This window comes from Suricata suricatta, chromosome 9 (genome assembly GCF_006229205.1).
Source record: "Suricata suricatta isolate VVHF042 chromosome 9, meerkat_22Aug2017_6uvM2_HiC, whole genome shotgun sequence".
NCBI lineage: Eukaryota > Metazoa > Chordata > Mammalia > Carnivora > Herpestidae > Suricata > Suricata suricatta.
Window position 1 is genome coordinate 137,549,702 of NC_043708.1, and position 20,743 is coordinate 137,570,444.

The 20,743-nt window shown below is 56.6% G+C and overlaps 1 protein-coding gene across 3 annotated transcripts in view; it reads left to right on the top strand.

Moving 5' to 3' along the window:
- EFL1 (elongation factor like GTPase 1) overlaps positions 1-20,743 on the top strand; it is an 84,243-nt gene that overhangs the window by 13,739 nt on the left and 49,761 nt on the right. For all 3 annotated transcript variants that reach the window (XM_029950543.1, XM_029950542.1, XM_029950544.1), the window contains 8 exons: positions 3,296-3,419; positions 4,733-4,809; positions 5,439-5,575; positions 6,482-6,604; positions 8,617-8,716; positions 11,597-11,733; positions 11,968-12,134; positions 15,134-15,272. In XM_029950543.1, coding sequence (XP_029806403.1) covers positions 3,296-3,419; positions 4,733-4,809; positions 5,439-5,575; positions 6,482-6,604; positions 8,617-8,716; positions 11,597-11,733; positions 11,968-12,134; positions 15,134-15,272 — 1,004 coding nt within the window. The remainder of the gene's footprint in view (positions 1-3,295; positions 3,420-4,732; positions 4,810-5,438; positions 5,576-6,481; positions 6,605-8,616; positions 8,717-11,596; positions 11,734-11,967; positions 12,135-15,133; positions 15,273-20,743) is intronic.

Below are 20,743 nucleotides of genomic sequence, written 5' to 3' on the forward strand. Positions count from 1 at the left end.
CTGAACAAGTCTCTATTTGTAAATGTCGTGATATAGTCACCACCGTAAGGGTAGTTAGCTCTGCATAGTGACAGAACAGGAGTGTTTTCTTGTGATGGGACCTTTAAGGTTTACTCCCCTAGCAACTCTAAACTCTGCAATACAGGGGGCGCCTGGGCGGCTCAGTGCAGGGGAGCGTCCGAGTTCGTGGGTTCAGGCCCCGTGTTGGGCTCTGTGCTGACAGCTCAGAGCCTGGAGCCTGCTTCCGGGTCTGTGTCTCCCTCTCTCTGCCCCTCCCCTGCTCACACTCTGTCTCTGTCTCTCTCAAGAATAAATAATGCCGTACGTGACATCCTCATGACTCATTTGCTTCATAGGTCAGTTTGTACCTTTTGGCCCCTTCAGCCGTTTCTCCCCGGCCCCAGGCTGTTCTGTGTCTGTGAGGCGGTTTTGGTTGCTACATATGCCTTGGTCATTCATCTCCTGGTGGGCACTTAGGATGTCTCCGTGGCCACTGTAGACAGAGCTGCCACGAAAAGTGGGTAGGCGTATCTTTTCGAAGTAGTGTTTTCAGTTTTCTCAGACACGTGCCCGGGAGCGGAACTGCTGGGCCGCGGGGCGGTTCTGTTTTTAATTTTTCAAGCAGCCTCCACGCGGTTTCCCGAGCTGGCGGCCCAGCGTGCGTTCCCAGCAGTGGTGCACGCGGGCTGCCCTGTGCCACACCCTGGCCAGCGCCTACATTTCTTGTCTTTTTGAATTTCTTGTCAGGCCGTCCTGACAAGTGTAAAGTGATGTTTGAGAGGGAGGGAGCCTGACGTTTACCACGTGTCAAGCGCAAACAGGACCTGTGTCTGACACAGTGTTGTGCAAGAAAAAATACAGAAGTCTGGGCACCACAGACCAACAGTTCTTAGAAATCCCAGAAGCACGGACAGAAATCATACTAGAAATCCCCCGATCAGAACAGTTCGGCCACTGAATTCATGAAACACCCCCTGAGGAGGGCTTTTGGAAGAAGGAAGTCCCAGGGCGCCGGGTGGCTGAGCGGCTGAGTCCGGCTCTCGGTTTGGGCTCTGGTCGTGGTGTTACAGCCGTGGTGGAGCCCGCGTTGAGCTCCGCGCTGAGCGTGGGCCTGCTGGAGTCTCCCCCTCCTGCCCGCCCTCCCCCCCACCCCGTCTCGAAAAAATCATAAAGAAAAGAAGGAGATTCCATTTAAAAATTACAAAGCTTTGCTGCGTAAAATAGATAGATAGCGTAACGGACAGCGGATAAATTCCAAAGCTTTGGCCCAAGATGTCAATCAAATGTCGGCAGAAGGAGAGTCAGTTTAGCAGTTTGGAGGAGCAGTGCTGAGTTTGTGGCAAAGGTATTGGGACATTTTATGTGGACAACGGACCCTTCTCAGTTGTGAAGAGGCTCACCCCGTGTGCGTGGCCGTCACAACCAAGCGCAGGCGGCAGAGAGAGAAGTAGAGGTGGGCGTGTGCACAGTCGGGGGCGATTTAACCTCACAGACTGTTCCAGGTCCAGAGAACCAAGCCGTGTGGGTCATACGATAATCAAAGTCAGGATTTACGTCGTCCCTGAAGGAGGTACAAAATTGGTCCTGTATCAGGCCAAAAAAACAAAAATAGTTTTGAAAATATGGGAAGTTCGATGTGTTAATCACTCAGTCGCTACCTTCAGTTTTAACCACACGTAGACGCAGCTTGCCGCTGTGATCAGTGTCCTCGTCACCCGCTGAGGCCCTGACGGGGCATCCGTCACCGGGAGGGTTAGAGCTCTCGGGAGAGCGAGGTGAGGGCTGTGCTGGGACCTGTGGCCGCAGTGGTCTCCCCCTGCAGGTCCCGGAAGGGGCTGCACGTCTGCGTGGAGGACGGCACATGCCCGGCCGAGCCTGGTGCTGGTGAGCGGAGGCCACGGGGACGTAGGGCCTGCGGACGAGTCTGCAAGGCGGCTCTGTGCCTTGTCTAGACGTGCCTGAGCCCGGGGCTGGGCCGGGCCCTGGAGCAGGGCGGGTCTGCTGCTGTCGGGAGGCACGGGAACTGCGCGCAGCCGGCCCCTGACCTCGGTCGTCGTGGACCAGCCCCTGGAGCGCGGGAGGGGGCCCTGCTGCTCGCAGCCTCCACGGCGGGCGGGCGGCGGGTCCGGGCGGTGAGGCGCGTGTCTGCGGGGAGGAGGGTCCTCCTTCAAAAGGAGAATTACAGCGGCATAGCAATAATGATGCGTAATGTGTGTCTAAACCATACACGGTTTATATATAGTAAACAAAATAGCAACAGAAACAAAATTTTGAAAAATTAAAAAAAAAAACTTGAGCCAAACAAAAAGCGGTTGGGTCAAATGGGAAGTAGCATTTATAGTTGCCAGTTGCTCTGGGGCCGCGCCCCCGGAGGCCGTGCCCACCGCGCCCGCCGTGCCCGCCGCTCTGCAGTCCGGGTTCTGACTCCGGTCCTTCGCCCCCGGTGAGCGGGGACCCTGGGCATTCGTCCTCGGGCTCTGTGGTGCCTGCACCTGCTTCTGCGCTGCAGCTCGGGTCCTCACGGTCACTGACCTCGCCCCTCGGTGCCTCCTGCTCCCCCGGGCCTCCGTTATTGCCGGAGAGTGCGCGGAGAAGCCCTGGGGTCCGCCGGCGGCAACGGGAAGACGCGTCCCCAGTGCGGCGCTTGCACTCCTTGGGCGGCGAGGAAGGGCGGGCTTCCTCCAGGACGCTGTCCCTCTGGAGCTGGACCCGCGCCTCACGTCAGACGGGCTGTTCCCTGCACAAGGGACACGGTTCCCTCGGCCCCCCCCTTCGGGATGGTGGATGCCGCGTGCGGCACACTTAGTTGTCTGGGTGCTGCTCTCGTGGGCCGGGGGGCAGGGCCGGTGCTGACTGGTCTTGCTGAGCGCCGGGAGCGTGGAGCCGTCGTGCGTGTGTTCTGGGTCCAGGGTGCTACAGAGCCTTCTGGCAGGCTCCGGCGTTTTCTCCTTCGTGGGCACAGGCCGCCTACGGCAGGGAAGGGCTGAAACAGCTCGGCGCCGGCGTGGCTGCGGTGGGCGGCCGGGGCAGTGCCTCCTCGGGCCTCAATGTCCACGTGCAGCATGCAGACAGGGAGCCACGGCCCAGGGGCGTGGTGCCAGCCACACGCGGCGCCTCCGGGTCCCTGGGCGCAGCCGCGCTTTCCGTGCGACGCGGGGCTGCTGGGAGCAGCTTGTCGCCCAGTTGAGGTCGTGTCCGTGGTGCGTCCAGAGCCCTCTGGACCGACTCAGAAATACTCAAACCTGTGCTCACACTTGATGATTGTCACCAACACCAACTCTTGCTTTCCTTCCAGAATCGAGCACTTTGCCAAAATCTACAGTCAAAAGATTGGCATCAAAAAGGAAGTTCTCTTGAAAACCTTGTGGGGAGATTATTACATAAATATGAAGGCAAAGAAGATCATGAAGGCCGACCAGGTGAGGCGGCACATGTCTGCCCGCGTGTCCCTCGCGTCCCTGCCCTGTTCAGACTCCCGCGGGGGCCTCTGCTGTAACTGGTCAGTGCCGGCCGGGTCGCGAGGGGCTTCACTGTACATTTTACACGTTTGGTGAAAGCTCACGCGTCTTATTCCAAGTGTTGTTCTTTAAGTGCCGGGAACAAAGAAGTGCTCCTTGTTTGTGTTTTTCGTTCTCCAAGAGGAGCAGGAGTCTCAGAGCCTGTGCCCTGGAAGATACTTGATTGCCTCGTGCCCCCCTGTGACCCCCTCACCATGGGGGGCCGCGCTCTCGGAGTTTGCTGAGCTCCCGGCTCAGCCGAGCCTCCTCTGGCCGGGCGCTGGTCACCCTCCTGTAGGCGGAGGCGACGCCAAGTACCAAGGCTCGCGGGGCCCTCTCCTTCGGCCGTGGTGCTTTCTTGTAACATCCAGGACTTGATCCGTTGATTCTCTTGGAAGAGCGTGTATATTCCTTCCAGAAGATGCTTGGGAATAGAAAGCCGGAAGCCAATGCTGCTAAGGCTGTGGTTTTAGTTTTTTTCATTCCCATAGGATAGAGACGCACGTCCCTCAGTTGAACTTGTGTTACTTAGATTACGTAGCTGGGATTTTGCTTGACTTCATACTGTGAGCCTCTCCGCTGGCCGTTAAAAGCTTTTTATAAACAGTGCCTTGTGAACAGGCCCAGGGTGGCGAGTCCGGAGCTGTGGCCGCATCTCGGCTCGCCGCCTTCCGGCGCTGCGGCCTCCGCGTCCCTTCCTCCTTCTGTGAGACGGGGACGGCAGTTCTGGCCTCCTCCAGCAAGGGGCGTCCGCTTACGCCCTGTCTCCTGTGGGCGTGAGGGCATTCTGCTCACAGTGCCCTTGCCATATTTTTGCATAGACTTTTTTTGGTAAGAAAAACGGTAGTTTTTTGTTTTTCTGATATCCTCTTCCTTGAAGTTGAGCGTTTTCCATGTTTGGAACATTGTTTGGAAGAGCCCATGGAAGGGACCTGGACGCAGAGTGAGTTTTCGGCACTAGGCATGGGTATCGTGTCCCCCCCGACGGCAGTGGGGGTGGCAGCCGCAGTGACTCGACCCCCAGACGGTCTGGCCGGCTGCCGAGTCCCGGGTTCCCAGAGGAAGAGAGCAGCGGTTGTGACCGGCTGCAGACCACTGGCTGTTCAGTGCGTGTGTACACCTGGTCCCCGCCACTTGACTGCTGAGTAAACACTTCCTGGCCCAAACGAGACACGTTCATAAGACACGTCAGGAATGGATGTGGGACACTCACGTGTGTGTGTGCTTCCTGACAGGCAAAGGGAAAGAAGCCTTTGTTTGTGCAGCTGATCCTGGAGAACATATGGAGTCTGTACGACGCGGTCTTGAAGAGGTGAGAACGGCCCCAGCGCCGGGGCTCGGGCTGCTGGGCCGACGGGGCCGCCTCGCAGAGCGGGCCGGACCGAGCAGGACAGGCTGGTCCCGGGGCTGGGACACCGGGTGCAGGGGCGTGTGACGTGGGGAGGGGAGGGGCAGGACCGAGGAGCAGTCTGTGCTTCTAGAAGGCTGAGCTGAGGAGCTAGACGGGTGGAGGGCGGCACTGCACCTTGGCTTATGCCAACACGGCTTCAAGTAAAACCGTGTTTGTGGTGGAGAGGGTGTATGACGTCTAGGATCGCTCATGGCGAACTCGGGAACAGACTCTCCCGATGCAAGTGGGAAAGAGGGTTTGCTCTAGTGGCTTTCTGGTCAGCGTTGTCCAGAGTCGGAAGCGTGCTTTCCAGCACCGCACGGAGAGCTGCCCCTCCGGTCCCCACGGCTCGCGGACGGGGACGGGCTGGGGCTCCCAGGGCTCTGGAGGAGGGGCCGTTGGAGGCCGGGGTAGAGACTGCGCCGCCCTCGCTGGGCCGGAGCCCCTTCTGGGCGTGTCTGTTTCCTGAAGCAGGAGTGTGTCCGAGCATGTGGCGCGCCTCCTCTGCCCTGCGCCTCTGTCTGCCACCTCCCCACTTGTGCTTCCTACAGGGACAAAGAGAAAATCGATAAGATAGTGACGTCTTTAGGACTGAAGCTTGGAGCCCGGGAGGCACGACACGCAGACCCCAAAGTCCAGATCAACGCCATCTGCAGCCAGTGGCTGCCCGTCTCCCAGGCCGTGCTCGGTATCCTTTGTCCTGGTGCCAGAGAAGTGACCGTTGTGACAAAGCAGGGAAGGACACGTGACTGACCAATAGGAAACCCTCTGGAGGTGACACGGTTGAGTCCAAAGTCAGTCTTCGGTGGCTACTTAGTATTCCACCAGGAAACTGTATTCCGTGCTTTTAAAAATGGATAATCTGACGCTAATTCCGATCCTTTCTAATTCCAGTTCAAATGAATGTTCTTTCAGGACGAGTATCTTTTTGTTTTTGTTTGCTAGTCTATAAAAATTTAAAAAAAGTATTAAGATTTATGTGTAAGAAGATAGTTCAGATGTTTATGTCGGATCAGTATTTCATTTTAGTTCCGTATTTTCATCAATATTTCCTGTCATGTTAGTGATTCCGGGAAGGCTTGGGTTGAGATACACTAACGAAAGTGATTTCACAGATGAGCTTAAACTGTCTTCTTTCCACTGATCTGCGTGTCCCAGGCAGTCCCCGTGCGGTGGGCTGTGGGCGCAGGGTCCCGGGCCCGGGCCCTGAGCTGGGACGGACTCGCAGCCGCAGACTCTGGCGTGAGGAGGGGACTCGTGTGTCCTAGCTGGGGGCTGATAGCTGTTGCGGGAAAGTTTGTACAGGTCTAAAGCCGGTGGAAAAACCATGTTAGGACTTCCAGGCCCTGGGCGGCCAGGCTCCTGAGCTCTGCATCCTCGCTCGGTCTGTGGGCCGCCGGCGTGTTAGAATGTCTGTCTTCAGAGACCCTCCTGGGCTTGAGAGAGGCCACGGGCCCCCTGAACGTGGATCCGTATTCTGAGACGTGACGTTTGGCAGCTCCGGCGTTTCCTGCGGGGCCGTCTGTCCCGGCCGCCTCTGGGCCTGGGTGGAGGGGGCTTGTTCACAGTGTGGGTCCTTAACAGCAGACTCCAGGGATGGTGTGTCGGAAACTCCCCAGCCCCCTGGACATCACTGCCGAGCGGGTAGAGAAGCTGATGTGCACGGGGTCCCAGACCTTTGACGCTCTTCCGCCGGAAACCCAGGCCCTGAAAGCAGGTGAGCTGCGGCGGGGGGGGCGTGCGGGGGCGTCCAGAGGGCAGGCGGTGCCCGGCCGCTTCGCTGGGCGGCCGGGTCCGCGGGCAGTTCACGGGGGCCGTTTTGTCAGTTTTCTTTTCCTGCCAGAGTCGGAGTTTTGCCACGGCCGCTCCGTCCCCTCTGGGCTGGGAGAGTGGAGGCTCTGAGACTCCTCCCGGTGACCCCGTGTCCCCGACCCTGGACAAACCACAGCGTGTCCCTGCGCTGCTCAGTCACCACTGGGCTGGGTCCCTGGGGGCCGTGGAAGGGGTTCCCTGGCTGAGGCCCTCATCGGTCCCCACGGGAGGGGACACACCCGTCCCAGGCCCTGTCAGGCTCCACGACAGGCAGCCGCACGGACCCACCGCCTCCGCTTTCCCTCCCGTCCTGTTGCGGGTGCAGCCTCCAGCCCCAACCCACGTTGCTGCTGTTCTCGGAGCCCCTGTGGGGTCTCCTCGTCAGATCATGTCACTCGGTCCGCCGGAGCGTTTGAGAGGGCAGGCCCCTCCTTCCCCGTTAGACACTTCCTTCTCCTGACTTCTGGCGTCCCCGCGCTCTGCTCCCTGTGTCCCTGGCTGCCCGTTCTTCACGTCCTTCCCGGCTCCTCCCTCCCCCTGACTCTCCCGGGCCGGCCGCCCTCTGTTCCCGCCCTGCGGTCTCTCTCCTGGGGATCTCCTCCACCTCAGGGCCGCACGTGACCCCGGCACACTCGTCACTGCCACCTGGGCGTCCGCAGTGCACGTCTGCCCCCCCACCGACCCCGAGGGCACCCCGCTGCCCGCGCCCCGCGTGGTCCCTTCGGTCGCCCCTCCCACACCGTGCAGTCGGGGCTGTGCTGACTCCTCCCCCTGCGTCCAGTCCGTCCGCACGGCCCGTGGTCCTTGCTCCGAAGTCTGTCCGGAATCGGACGTCGGACATTTCTGCGTCTGCCTCCCTGGGCCACTTGGCGGTCTCTCACCGGGTTGTGAGTGTCGCTTTTCACCTGGGGTCCCTCCTCTGCTTTGGCGTTTCCCCGGGGCGGTCCTGGGGCGGCGGGGGTCTGGGGACCCTGCTCCTCACAGCTGCGCCCGGGGCCTAGGCGGCCCATCTGGCGTGTATTCACTCTGGCTTCCGCAGCTTTGCTCTTGCCTGAGTTTTGCCGTCGGGTTCTTCCACTTGCAGGCATGTTGTTTTGGTGTCGGTGGTGTTGGTTTCTCTCACCACTCCCTGGGGCCCCGGCGGCTCAAGTCAGTTCACATCCTGACTCTTGATTGCGGCTCAGGTCAGGATCGCCACCGCCGCTTCGTGGGTTCGAGCCCCACATTGGGCTCTGCTGACAGCATGGAGCCTGCTTGGGATTCTCTCTCTGTCTCTCTCTCTGTCTGTCTCTGTCTCTCTCTCTCCCTCCCCATCCCCATTCGTGCACTCTCAAATATAAGCATTAAAAAATTGCTAATCAGTGGTTTTATACCTCTTGAAGTTAGAGAAAAAACGTTAGCATGTTGATATGAAATTCTGTTAGGTTGTATAGATTTAGGGGAGATTACCATCTTTATAACACGGAGTCTTTATTTCTAAGTGTGTTGTTCCTGCCGTGGTAAGATGTTTTCATCCATTTTCTAATTTGTGTAGCTTTTATGTGTTTTATTACTGAGCTGCCCGTTGACCGTTGACGTGTGGTCGCATTCCTCAGGGTTGCCCCCCTTCCCCGGGGCAGGGAGGAAGGCGGGGGGCTCACGGCCGGGGGCTTCGGCTCTGGGTGGGGAGGGCTTCCCGGCCGCCGCCTGCCCTGCCCGCGTGGCCGGTCTTTCCCTGTGTCTGTCCAAGCGGCTGGCTCTGCTCGGCTCTTCCTAGGAAGGTCACATTTCCCTAAATAGAGTTTTTGCCGTAGGTCTAGAAGATGGCAGGCCACTTGTGTCTTTAGATGTTGCCGTATTCTAAGTGTCTTGTGTTTTAGAGGTCCATCTTTCTGATGATGGTAAAAATAGTGACGTTTTCACTTCCTGCTCGTTTAGCTTTCATGAAGTGTGGGAGCGAAGACACTGCCCCCGTGATCATCTTCGTCTCCAAAATGTTTGCGGTTGACGCCAAGGCTCTGCCGCAGAATAAGCCCAGGTAAGGGTGGGGGTGGGGTGTCGCGTGAGCTTGGTGGGGGTGCCGGGGGTGCCGGGGCGTGGAGTGCACCCCTGCTTCTCCGCCGCAGCCCGAGTGCCGCTGGGCGCCCCCGTGGACACCTGCGGTGCGCACCTGCCGAAGCGTCCCCCGCAGTGGAGTCAGCTCGGGGACAGTCGGTGAGAATCGATGTAGGTGGAAGCAGACAGTGGCCGTCGTGGCCACAGTTAGTTTCTGTGCAGCGCCCGGCGGGTCGTCCGGGCTTGGCCGCCGACCTCGGCGGAGACTGGTGAGCGCATGGGCGCCCCTGCCGGTCCGTGTGTGGCGGCGGGGTGTTGGCGCCTCCGGAGATGGACTGTTCCCCACGGTCCTGCGTCTCGGGGCGTCTGTTCCCCTCCCTCCCAGCTCCGCTCGCCCCCCGTGGCTCAGGTCCGGTCCGTTCTTGGAGGGTCACTGCAGCCTCCCGGCCGGCTCCCCGGGCCCGGGCCCGTCCCGCGTCCTGTGATGTCGGTGTCCAGCCACGGTGATGTGGCCGCCTGCAGTCCTCGTGTGGGGCCCGCGTCTGCCCTGGTGGCTCCTGGGAGGCGTTTGTCCAGGAACCTGAGAGAAATGATACAGATGTTACTCCTTATGAATGTCCAGTGCGTCGGGGGTGTCTTCAGTCTTACAGATAATGACGCCGCTCTGCCCACTGGTCCCGCGACTGAGCCCTTCTGTGCCTCAGTCACCCTGACGGCCGGTCAGAGCTGACGGCTCTTCTCCAGCGGGAGCGGAGTCAGGAAAATACGGCGCCTCAGCAGGCTGTTGCAGCTCCCGCTCAGGAGCTGGAGGGGGGCCGCAGCCTGTCTGAGAGCGGGCGTGTGCGGATTAACGTCTGCGGCCTCTCCTCCCTGCCTGGGGCTGGCTGGCTCATCCGCTGGGGCTGTGCTTTCTTTTCTTTCCAAGCATTTACGTTAAAAAATGTTTTTTAATGTTCATTTGTATTTGAGAGAGTGTGCGGGCACGTGAGCGGGGGAGGGGCAGAGCGGGAGACACAGAATCGGAGCAGCCCCAGGCTCCGAGCCAGCAGCACAGAGCCCCGACGCGGGGCTCGAACCCACAGGCAGTGAGACCAGGCGCGGAGCCGAGTCAGGCAGCTAAGTGACTGAGCCCCGGGTCCCTCGGGCGTTGGCCCTTGACCTCATTCTTCCCTGTAACTTTGGAAGTGCTGCTGCGGTCGGATGTCGAGCCAAGAGCCGTGACTGTCCCCTCCATGCAAGCTCTGCTCAGGGAGGGGGGGCGCCGGCTGTGGCTGCGGCCCGTGGCCCCGAGGGCCGCCCAGGGCGCCGCTCCACACACTCCCAGTGCTCTGGGCCTCAGGCCCCGTCTGAGTCCCTGCCTGCACCTGGGCCACGCGCCTCTGACCGCCCGGCCGCACGTTTGTTCTCCTGCAGAGCCGGCTTCTCGACCGCATGCCTGTCTTCTGAGGCTCCTGAGGCAGGTGCTCGTTTTCCTGTCCCCTTCCCATCTGCACCCTCCTCCTCCCCTCCCTCCCCCCCAGGAGAGCCGCCCACCAGCTCCGCCCTCCTCAGTAACTCTTCTCCTGTGTCCTGTGATTCTCTCTTCCGTGTAGCAGCGAGCACTTTGCAAGTGCTACGTGTGTGCGCGTAGAACGCTCGTGAACGGGGCACTTTCAGGAGGGACATCTGGACGGGTTCCGGGGCTCAGGGGACCGGGGGAGGGGAGACACCACCTGTCAGGTGTCACGTCAGATCAGGGACAGAAGCAGAAACCACGGAAGGACAGGACCGCACAGGGCCCAGCTCCAGAGCGGAAGCAGCGCCTGAGGGCCGGAGCATTAGCCCGACAGGCTGGGTGCTCGGTCCGCGGGCCACGGCCGGCGTCAGGGCGGCGGGTGGTCTTGCCTCCTGCTGGGGCCGAGGACCCCGGTGCGGGAGAGGGGCCAAGTCCTGGGAGTTCGTGCCCCGGCCCGGTCTCAGCCTTCCAAGCTGAAACCCCCAAACGGAGCCCGTTCCTACTCCACTTAGCGCTCCCCTTCCGTAAAGACCCTCCCTGTGGCCTGACAGATGTGGGGGCGAGTGTTCAGGAAAACAGCTCAGTCCCCTTCCGCTCCCTGACCAAGACTCACCCCACACGGCCTCTTCTCTGGGGTACTGGGGTCTAACAGCGGCTCATCACCACAGTTTGACCTTGGTCCAGCGGAGTTTCCAGTGTTCAGCCTGACCTTTTCCCCTTCCTTTTGGACCCAGATTCTGCGTGACTACATATTCTTAAGTACTGGAGGGGAAGACCTCCTTTTTGGTTCTTTTCTTTTTTAATTTTTGAGAGACAGCATGAGTTGGAGAGGGCTAGAGAGAGAGGAGACACAGAATCCGAAGCCGGCTCCAGGCTCTGAGCTGTCAGCATGGAGCCCGATGCAGGGCTTGAACTTAAGAACCACGAGATCATGACCTGAGCCGAAGTCAGAGGCTCAGCTGACTGAGCCCCCAGGCGCCCCAGAACCTCAGTTTCTTATTGAGGTCCTATGCGTGCTTCTCAACAGGGTGTTCTGAGCTGTGCTCTCTCTCTCCTTTCCTGCCTTTCCCTGTCGTTGGCCTCATGCAGAAGGAATGTGGGCACCAGAGAAAGGCTGTCCTGTTGCGGGTGGCTGTGGCGGGGGCCGTGGGCTCTTGCACGTCTGTTCAGAAGCTCGGAGTAGCACACACAGCATCCAAGAGAAGGCATTGCTCTCGCTGGGGTGGGACTTGCAGAGACTCTGCCTGGGAGGGGCCTGGGACCCACCGCCGTCCGTCCAGACACACTGGTCGTTGCCCTTTCCCTGCTCGAATGGACGGAGAGGTGCTTGCTGCTGCCAGATGCTAACCGGTCTGTGCCCTCCCGTAGACCCCTCACCCAAGAAGAAATCGCGCAGAGGCGTGAGCGCGCGAGACAGAGGCACGCGGAGAAGCTGGCGGCGACGCAGGGGCCCCCGGCTGCCGGGGGTGCCCTGGAAGCCAGTGCGCAGGGGGAGGAGACAAAAGGTACAGCTGCCCCCAGCAGGTTTGCTGTGAGATGGGTTTTCTACCTTAGCTCAGGACACTCGTCTCCCGGCCCTTGAGCTTGGCCTTAACTGTGGCCTTACTCGCTATTCTGTCATTCTTGGCGTTTCTTTCCTGAAACTGGGCCGAGTCTCCCTCCTCCCTGTCCGTGCTGCTCCCAGGCAGGCCCTGGGTTGGAGGGTCGCCCCTGGCACTCGTGTCCTTTGTTTCTGGCAGGTGATGAGCATCTGGTGGGAAGTGCGGCCCTCAAGCCTCTGCCGGAAGAAGGAACCGGCGACGAGTGTTTTATTGCGTTTGCCCGAGTGTTCAGCGGCGTGGCCCGCAGAGGGAAGAGGATGTTCGTCCTGGGGCCCAAGTACAGCCCTGTGGGGTTTTTGCAGCGGGTAAGAATTAGACATAAAACTGCTATAAATTCCTTTTTTTTTTTTTAAGTTATTTATTTTGAGAGAGGGCGTGAGCTGGAGGGGCAGAGAGGGAGGGAGTGTGAGGAGCCCAGGGTGGGGCTCGAACTCCCGAACCGTGAGATCGCGGCCGGAGCTGAATCAGAGAGTCAGGCTCTTCACCGACCGAGCCGCCCAGGCGCCCCCGAACGTTAATGTACTGTTTCAGGGTTCCAGGTCTACGTTCCACAGGTTTGGTCTCCAGTTTGGGACTTGTCACATTTTCCATTAGTACCTTTTAATGTAAAGAAGTTCTTAATTTTAACGTGGCTGAATTTATCAGTATTTTCCATTATGGAGTTTTCGTTTTGTATCTTGTTTAAGACAGTTAACATTACATCCACACCGAAGGCCAAATATTTGCCTGTGTTTCCTTCTAAGGTCTGATGTTTTGCCTTTCATGTTAGGTGTTTAACTCAGTATTTGTGTATGAGGTGAGGAAGGGACCCAGCTGTCCTGCTGCAGCTCGGGGAAGGGCCCGTCTCTGCCCCGAGTCCCATTCCACCTGCGCTGTGGTCTGTTCCTGGGCTCACAGACTTCATGTCTCCTGTTACTGTCACTGCCCCTGTCGAGTGCTGACTTCACCACTAAATGTTTGGCCATTTCAAGGACCACGACCATGACCATGTCTCTCTGTGAGTGCCTTGCTCAGTGCTGACTCTCTTCTCTTCCATATAAAGTCAGCTTGTCAGGTTCCAGGAACAGCTCCTTTGAGAGACTGATTGCTTAAATCAGTACGTGTGTTTGGTGCGGATCAACATTGTGTAATACAGAGTCTGTCTATGAATCTATTAGGCATATATATCTACCTATTTACTTAGGTTGTTTTAAATGTTTTTCATTAAAGTTTTATCATTTTCTGTTTAAAGACATTTAATCACTTTTGTTAGACTTATTTCTAGCTATCTTATATTTTGTTGCCATTCTAAAAGTTTTTTTTTTTTAATGTTTATTTATTTATTTTTGAGAGACAGAAAGAGACAGCGTGAGCAGGGGAGGGTCAGAGAGAGAGGGAGACACAGAAACGGAAGCAGCCTCCAGGCTCTGAGCTAGCTGTCAGCACAGAGCTTGACGTGGGGCTTGAACCCATGAACCATAAGACCATGACCTGAGCCAAAGTCAGACACTTAACCAACTGAGCCACCTGGCGCCCCTAAAAGTTTCTGTTTAAAAAAAGTTTCTTTTCTTGCTCATGTAGGGACAGCTAACTCTTGTATAATGATCTCGTGTCTAGCCGCCTTGTTACAATGTCTTACTAATTATCATTTATCTGTAGGTTGTTCTAAGTTGATCATCATATTATTTGTAGATAATTTTCTCTCTTCCTATTTAATTCTGGTTTTTTAAAATTTCCTTCCAACCTGTCTTTAGCGCTGTCCTGCGGAGTTGTCACTGAATCGGAGCGTGTACACGTAACTGTAGCGCGTGCCCAGAAGGCCCACGTTTTCACGGGGTTTCCGAGTTCACCCTCACGCAGCAGCTGCCCCCTCCTCTGGGCAGCTGTGAGTTTACTTGCCCGCAGTGCCCGTGTGTCGCTCCCTCCGTGGGTGACGTTAGTCACCTTTGTGTGCCGTAGAGTGACGTCTTTTCTCTTAGACAGCAGCCGCGTGGTGCCTTGCGCCTGTGGGGACCAAAGATAAGTTGGGTGACTGAAAGGCTTTTTGCACTGAAATGCAAGGGCACTTGCGTTTATATGGAGGTCCCTGAAAGGTACGGTCTTGAGTTCTGAGTAACTCTTGACGAAACTTAAGATCAGATCTGATACGAGGTGGGCTCCGCAGCCCGTTATCCGGCAGCACACTCTTGCTGTTTGCGCTGTCTCCTCGTCAGCGTCCCTCAGCGTTTCACGCCTTCCAGAGCGGCAGCAGAGCGTGCGGCAGCTGTGTGTGGCCACTTCTGTGGCACTTATCACTGACTGCTCTCCTAGCTAGTCATTTTCACGTGTGACTCAGCCCAGCACCTGCTCGTGTGTAACTCGGCCCAGCACCTGCTCATGTAACTCAGTTCACCACCTGCTCGTGTGTAACTCGGCCCAGCACCCGCTCACGTGTAACTCGGCCCAGCACCTGCTCGTCTGTAACTCGGCTCAGCACCTGCTCGTGTGTAACTCAGCCCAGCACCTGCTCGTGTGTAACTCGGCCCAGCACCCGCTCACGTGTGACTCGGCCCAGCACCCGCTCATGTGTAACTCGGCCCAGCACCTGCTCGTCTGTAACTCGGCTCAGCACCTGCTCGTGTGTAACTCGGCTCAGCACCTGCTCGTGTGTAACTCAGCCCAGCACCTGCTCACGTGTAACTCAGCTCAGTGCATGAAGGGCATTATAATAAGATTAAAATAATTTAAAAAACCTTTTTAATGTTTATTTTGTTGAGAGACAGAGCACAAGCAGGGGAGGGACAGAGAGGGAGACACAGAATCTGAAGCAGGCTCCAGGTTCTGAGTTGTCAGCACAGAGCCTGACACGGGGCTCAAACCCACGGACTGTGAGATCATGACCTCAGCCAAAGTCGGATGCTTAAACAACTGAGCCCTCCAGGCACCCCCAGATTAAGACAGTTCTAAGAGATAATACTAACAGGAGGTGCAGAGGTATTAGCACAGCGCCCAGAGCTGGCACACGACGCAGCGCCGGTCAGTGTGGCGAGGGGCTGTGGGATCTGTGATCCTCAGCTAGTATGGTGGCACCAGGTCACAGCAGAACGTATGTTACTTAGTGTAAAACTTACGACTGAGTTGCATTCTTGACAGTTTTAAATATTTGAGAAATTTAGATTTTATTCGTAAAGTGAGGCATGTTTTCTGTCACTTCAGATTTCCGTGCTCCGGGCTTACGTGAAGCGACTGCACCACCTCACCTGTGAATAAACGTAACTTTCTGGATACGAAGCACGGTTTTTGTTCCGCGTCTGCTAACTCCTCTTCCATCTTTGTCTTCGGCCAGGTGCCGTCAGGCTTCTCCACCCCGCCGGACGGGCTGCCCCCGGTGCCCCACCTGGCGTGCTGCACCCTGGAAAGCCTGTACCTCCTGATGGGCAGGGAGCTGCAAGGCCTGGAGGAGGTGCATCCGGGGAACGTGCTAGGTAAGGCGGCGCCGCGGGCTGCCGCGCCCCGCGTCCATGCTCCGTGCCGAGGGGCCGCCCCACTGCACACCGGTGAGGCCCCTGACGGAGCTGGCCTTGGTCCCTCCTTTAGTTTGGTTAGTTTTCCTGGGGTCCTGGGACTCTCAGGCCGTGCGTTTGCGCAGCTAGCACGTGGGTCCGAGACTGGCTGTGAGTTCTGGCCGTCGCGTTCCTCACAGCCCGGCCTGGCGATGGGCGATGGGGCCACTGGGCCGGGAGCAGGATGGGGCGCTCCTGCTCCCGAAACGGCAGTCCGCAGGAGAAGGCGCTGCAGTTCTCAGCTCTTGAGAACAGTTCTGCTGTAGGTTCTGTGTAACCCATCCCCTTGTTCCAGTGCTTTCTGTGCAGTGAATGTCGCTTCGTGCGGGTAGTTACCGGGGCAGCTGGGCAGCTTGCAGTCAGCGAAGCCTCTGACTCTTGATCTCCTGCCCCACGTCGGGTTCTGCCCTGACAGCACAGAGCCTCCTGGGGGTTCTCTCTCTCGCTGTCTGTGCCCTTCTCATGCACACATGTGCCCTCCCTCCCTCTCTCTGTCTCAAAAATACATTAACTTAAACGAGTAGAAGGTATCACTTTATATCCATAAATACTGTTTGTCAACCCTGAAGTCTCAGACCAAAGGCCTTCCCCAGGGGCATCGCGGGGGCATCGCGGGGGCATCGGAGGGGCATCCTGGGGCATCGCAGGGGCATCGGAGGGGCATTGCGGGGCATCGCGGGGCCATCCCGGGGCCATCGCGGGGGCATCGCGGGGGCATCGCGGGCCCGTGTGTGTGCGCTGCTGCGCGTCCCACACCACTGCCTCCCGAGCCCGCAGGGCCTTGTCAGCCACCGCGCTGTGTGCCGGGTAGAGAAATGGTCTACACTGCTGGTCCAGAACACCTAATGATCTATTTGGGTTTTGTGAACTTGGGTCCAAGAGATTTGCCTAAGCATTTTGACACTCCCTCACAGAGACCCATTCTTTTCTTTGTATTAATTCTGTCTTTGTGGAGGGGCGTGAAGTTAGGAGAATTCCTAGCTGCTTGTCGGTGTTCCCCGTGCTCTTGCCTCCGTGTGGAAAATTCCATCGCACCTTGACGGTGGGTACCAGTCTGTGAGCTGCCGTAGCCGGCGAAGCACCGTACCAGGAGGGGTGGGAAGAAGCGTGGCTAGTCCTCTGTTTTTGTGGATGAGCCTTTCCTAGGAATCCATTTTGTTTCTTCAACAGAAGGTAAGGCAGAAGGTCTTTAACGTGACGCTCCAGGGACAGAGGGGGTGTGTGCGGAGTGAACGGTGTTTGCCGTAGCTCCTCCAGGGACGGCCCGTGTTTGCCGTCTTTCCCCGGCAGAGGCTGGGAACTTGACACGCAGTAGCTGTTTCTGGATTTCCAGCTGCTGCCCAGGACAGGGTCCGCGGCTGATACGGGGGGCACCGGCTCTTGTCTGCCTCCTCCAGGCAGCCCTCCCCCCGCCGTCTGCTGCAGGAGACCTCTCATGAGCTAGAACTTTTTTCCTCTTGGAGAAAAGACACATGCCCCCTTCTCTTTTCCTGGAATTTCAGGATAATTGCGAGGTGCTGGTGAAGGTGAGGAAACCAGCTGACCAGGCTTAGCGGTCTGGTAAAGCACGTGTGGACCCCCCACGTCGGGTCAGAGTGCGGCGAGGAGGCAGCGGAGCCCAGGCGCCCCAGGGCTGCAGCGACGGCTCCCCCGTGTCCTCAGGGAGCGCACCTCTGTCGGCCTGTTGGGCGTCCTCGGCTGTGCCCCCGGGAGCCAGGGCGGTCCGCGTTCGGGGCAGGAGGGGCCCAGGATTGTGGGCACCGCAGGCGTGGCAGCCCGCCAGACACTTCAGTCTGCCTTTGGATTGAAACTAAAATAACCGTTTCCTTTTACGAGTCCAGTCTCACTGAGCCCGTGCGGGACCGGGACACACAGGAGACCGAGCTTCTGCTCCTGCTTCTGCCGGGTAGTCGGCTTCGTTTACGGCCACGGCCAGTGTCCCTTTCTAGACTCAGTTTCCCCAAATGATTGAGACCAGAGCAGCGACTACTAACATCTCATGCGGTGAGGACAGACCAGCCCCTCTCTGGGTTCCCAGGACTTGTTGTGTTCATCACACACTGTTACGTTTCTCGTACGTTCCGAACACGAAGGGAAGAATATAAAAGCATCGTCTGCGTACCTTTCGTTGGTGTAGCTGTAAAATACACGCAGAGCTACGTTCTGTTAGTGAAACACGAACAGCAGCCAAGTGTACAATGGCCAGTTGTTATGGTGGTTGACATTCCAGTGAGGACGGAGTGAGGTGAAAATTCCTAGCGCTCCTGTCATGAAAATCTAGGATGGGTTCTGTCAGTTTTCCACTGATTGAACAAAAAAGTCTAAACTAGATGATCTCTCAGGTCCCAGCTTTAACTTCTCAGGCCTGTGTTTCTTAGAGAAAAATCTTTCTTCAGGTAGTTAGGGTATCTCCCTCCCAGGTGTTCATCAGGGGACAGGAAGGTTTTGGTGCGGTTGCTGGGTCGGGTTGATGACCCATTTGAGCCCCCCCGGAACCCCTTGAACCTGGTTACCAGCCCTGGAGTCAGAGTGACCCCTTCCGGCAAACTCCACTTGTTAACTGATTAAAAGACTGAGGCGTAGGTCACAGGAGCAGCAGTTTCATTAGCCAGGTATTTAATAAGGAACTTTCCAGAGCCAGGAGGGAGTTCACAGTGGAACAGAGGCGCAGGCCCGGGGCTGTGGCACGTTAAGGGGGGAGAAGCACGCAGCCCAGGAAAAAGCTCAAGGATGGAACAGCCTGGTGCGGGGCCTGGGCGCTAGCGTCCCTCCCTGGTGCGGGGGCCGGTGCCGGCTGGCTGGGCCCTTGGCTGGGCCGTGGGACCGGGGCCTGGGCCCGGGGCCTCCCTGGGACTCCCGGCTTCTTCGCAGGGCTGCTGGGCTCTGCAGAAGCCGCATCAGCTCCTGTGACCTAGCCTCCGCTGGCTTTGACCCCACTCTGAATTGAAAGGGGTCACCAAGACTGGCCCTTCAGAGAGAGGAGACTGGCAGACACGTCGGAGAGTTTGTGAACGTGTTTTCAGTTAAGCACGCCACTAACGATAGATCCTTTCTCGTTGTCGTTTCTGTTTAGCAGGCTCACGCCAGGCTGCGTGACACAGATCAAGACGTAGCAACGTTTCTAGTGATCAGGGCAGGCCTGTAAATTCCGTCTATTTTGCTCTTGTTAACTTTGAGAAGAGGTTGTAATTCCTACTTAATAAGAAAATAATAGCGAATGATATGATTTATATCCATATGCTTTTCATCAGAAGTGATACTGAGTAGGATTTATCAAATGCAGATGAAAATTTTTGTTGGAGAAGGAAATGAGCACTTACATGGCATTTTTGAACAATTCAAGTTACATAGTCCAAGTCCAAAGGAACGTTCCTTTATTGGCACATGAAAAATGCAGATTTCACATTTGAACTCAGCTATAACTCACTTGGAGAACTCACAGTGACTGATAAGTGTGGAAGAGATTTTGTGGTCTGGAAATAGTTGATTTAGAGTTTAAAATCACTTAATTCCAACCTGATGTCTAAAAAACTCAGCTAGATGGACCGGAGAGACCGCCCCGGCCTGACGCACAGTGGCCTTTTGTTTGGTCCCCTACCAAGAGTCTCTAAAAATACATGTTTGCTACAGGCTCCTATTAAATGTGGGGGAAATTGAATTAGGATCCCAAATCTCTGGCCTTTTCTTCTGCGCTTGTAGATCTCTTCCATATGGCGAAATCTGTACAATTTCAAGGCCGCATTCTAAGAGGAAACTTGATACTCCTCTCGTCACAACAGGAGGAAGAGTGTTTTTTCTGAACGGGCCCTCGTTTTTCATGGTTGGTTGCTGGGTGATAGGAAGTCAGTAAAACGTGAAAACTGAACGAGGGTGGGTGTGTGTCTGTCCGCCCGCGAGTCTGTCCGTCCTCAGTCAAGCGGAGGCGCTGGGGAGGCGGAGTCCTTGGATGGGCGCGCACACGTGGGTCTGACTGCTCTTTCCAAGGACAGCTCGGCAGCCGGTGACTCTTAAGCCTCCGTGGGGTTTTTGTAATACATTAAATTCACTTCTGTTTCTTTTAAATATACCTTATCGACATTTTTTCCCTCAGAAAGAATCTATTTTAATCAGCAAATAACTGGCTCCTCACTAGTCACTTCTTAGTATTAAAAATTTCAGCTAGTTTTCCTTGTATAGATGATGGTGATTTTATTGTTTCCTTATAGTGTGTCTTGTTTCTTATTTTTATATTCGCCTGTAAAAACGTGATCAGTAATCATTACCGCTGCTGAGTTCAGATATTCCGCTTGGTTCTGTCCTTCTGTTTTTTTCTTTTCATGCTTTCCTAACTTTAATGAAAGTGCCTGTTCCGGTTCCAGGTCTGCTGATACTGGCTGGCTTGTGTCTCTTATTTATCAGGCCGCCAAGTGTGCTTTTGTTTTAACCGAGAACGGACGCTGCACCTTATGGGTGTGTTCTCGGCCGCTGAGACAGAGCGGGGGGCTTTCCTAGTCTCTGCGACTGACGCCGTGGGTCGCATTTCGTTGTTCCCTGGCCCCATCGACGGGCGTGCCGTCCTGGGGGAAGCACAGCCCCTCATCCCTGCACGATCTTGTCACACACCGCTCCGTCCGCTTTACGAGCCTTTTGTCCAGATTCTTCCTGGATCATAAGTAAGTGTGGCCTTGATTGTCTTGATGTTTCCAAGACAGGCGGCTTCGTCTCCTCCGCCTCTGGAGCTGCCCTCTGAGATGGCCGTCACCAGCCGCGTGTGCCTAGTTAAGTTTAAGGAGGTTGGGCTCAGATGACATGAAGGGCTCACTCCGTCAGACGTGCTGGGAGCCACGCGTCCCTCCTGGCTACCATAGTGGATGTTGCTGTCCTCGGGAGATGTCTGTAGGATGTGAGACGTCTCTTTTCTTTGAAGATTTAGATATAGCTCATATGTAAAATCACCTCCACTAGGAACGTTAAATGTTTGATTCTTTCCATCTGCTTTCTTGTCATCTTCTCTCTCTCTTTTATTTTTAATTTTTTTTTTGTTTCTTTTTGAGACAGGACAGAGCACAAGGGGGGGCGGGCAGAGAGAGAGGGAGACATAGAATAGGAAGCAGGCTCCAGGCTCTGAGCGGTCAGCACAGAGCCCGACGCGGGGCTCGAACCCATCAACCGTGAGATCATGACCTGAGCCGAAGCCGGACACTTAACCCCCTGGGCCCCCCAGGCGCCCTGACTCTCTTCTCTTGACCAGTTCCGTGTGTTTTCTTTCTGTATTACCCACGTCTGTCTTTCTATTTGGATGCCGTAGCTCGTATGTGAACTCTGAGGGTTATGTTTTAAGTTCTCTTCAGAGGTAACTTCCAGGAGAGGGCAGGTCATAACGTACTGGGTCCGTCGGAAAACTGCGGGTGATG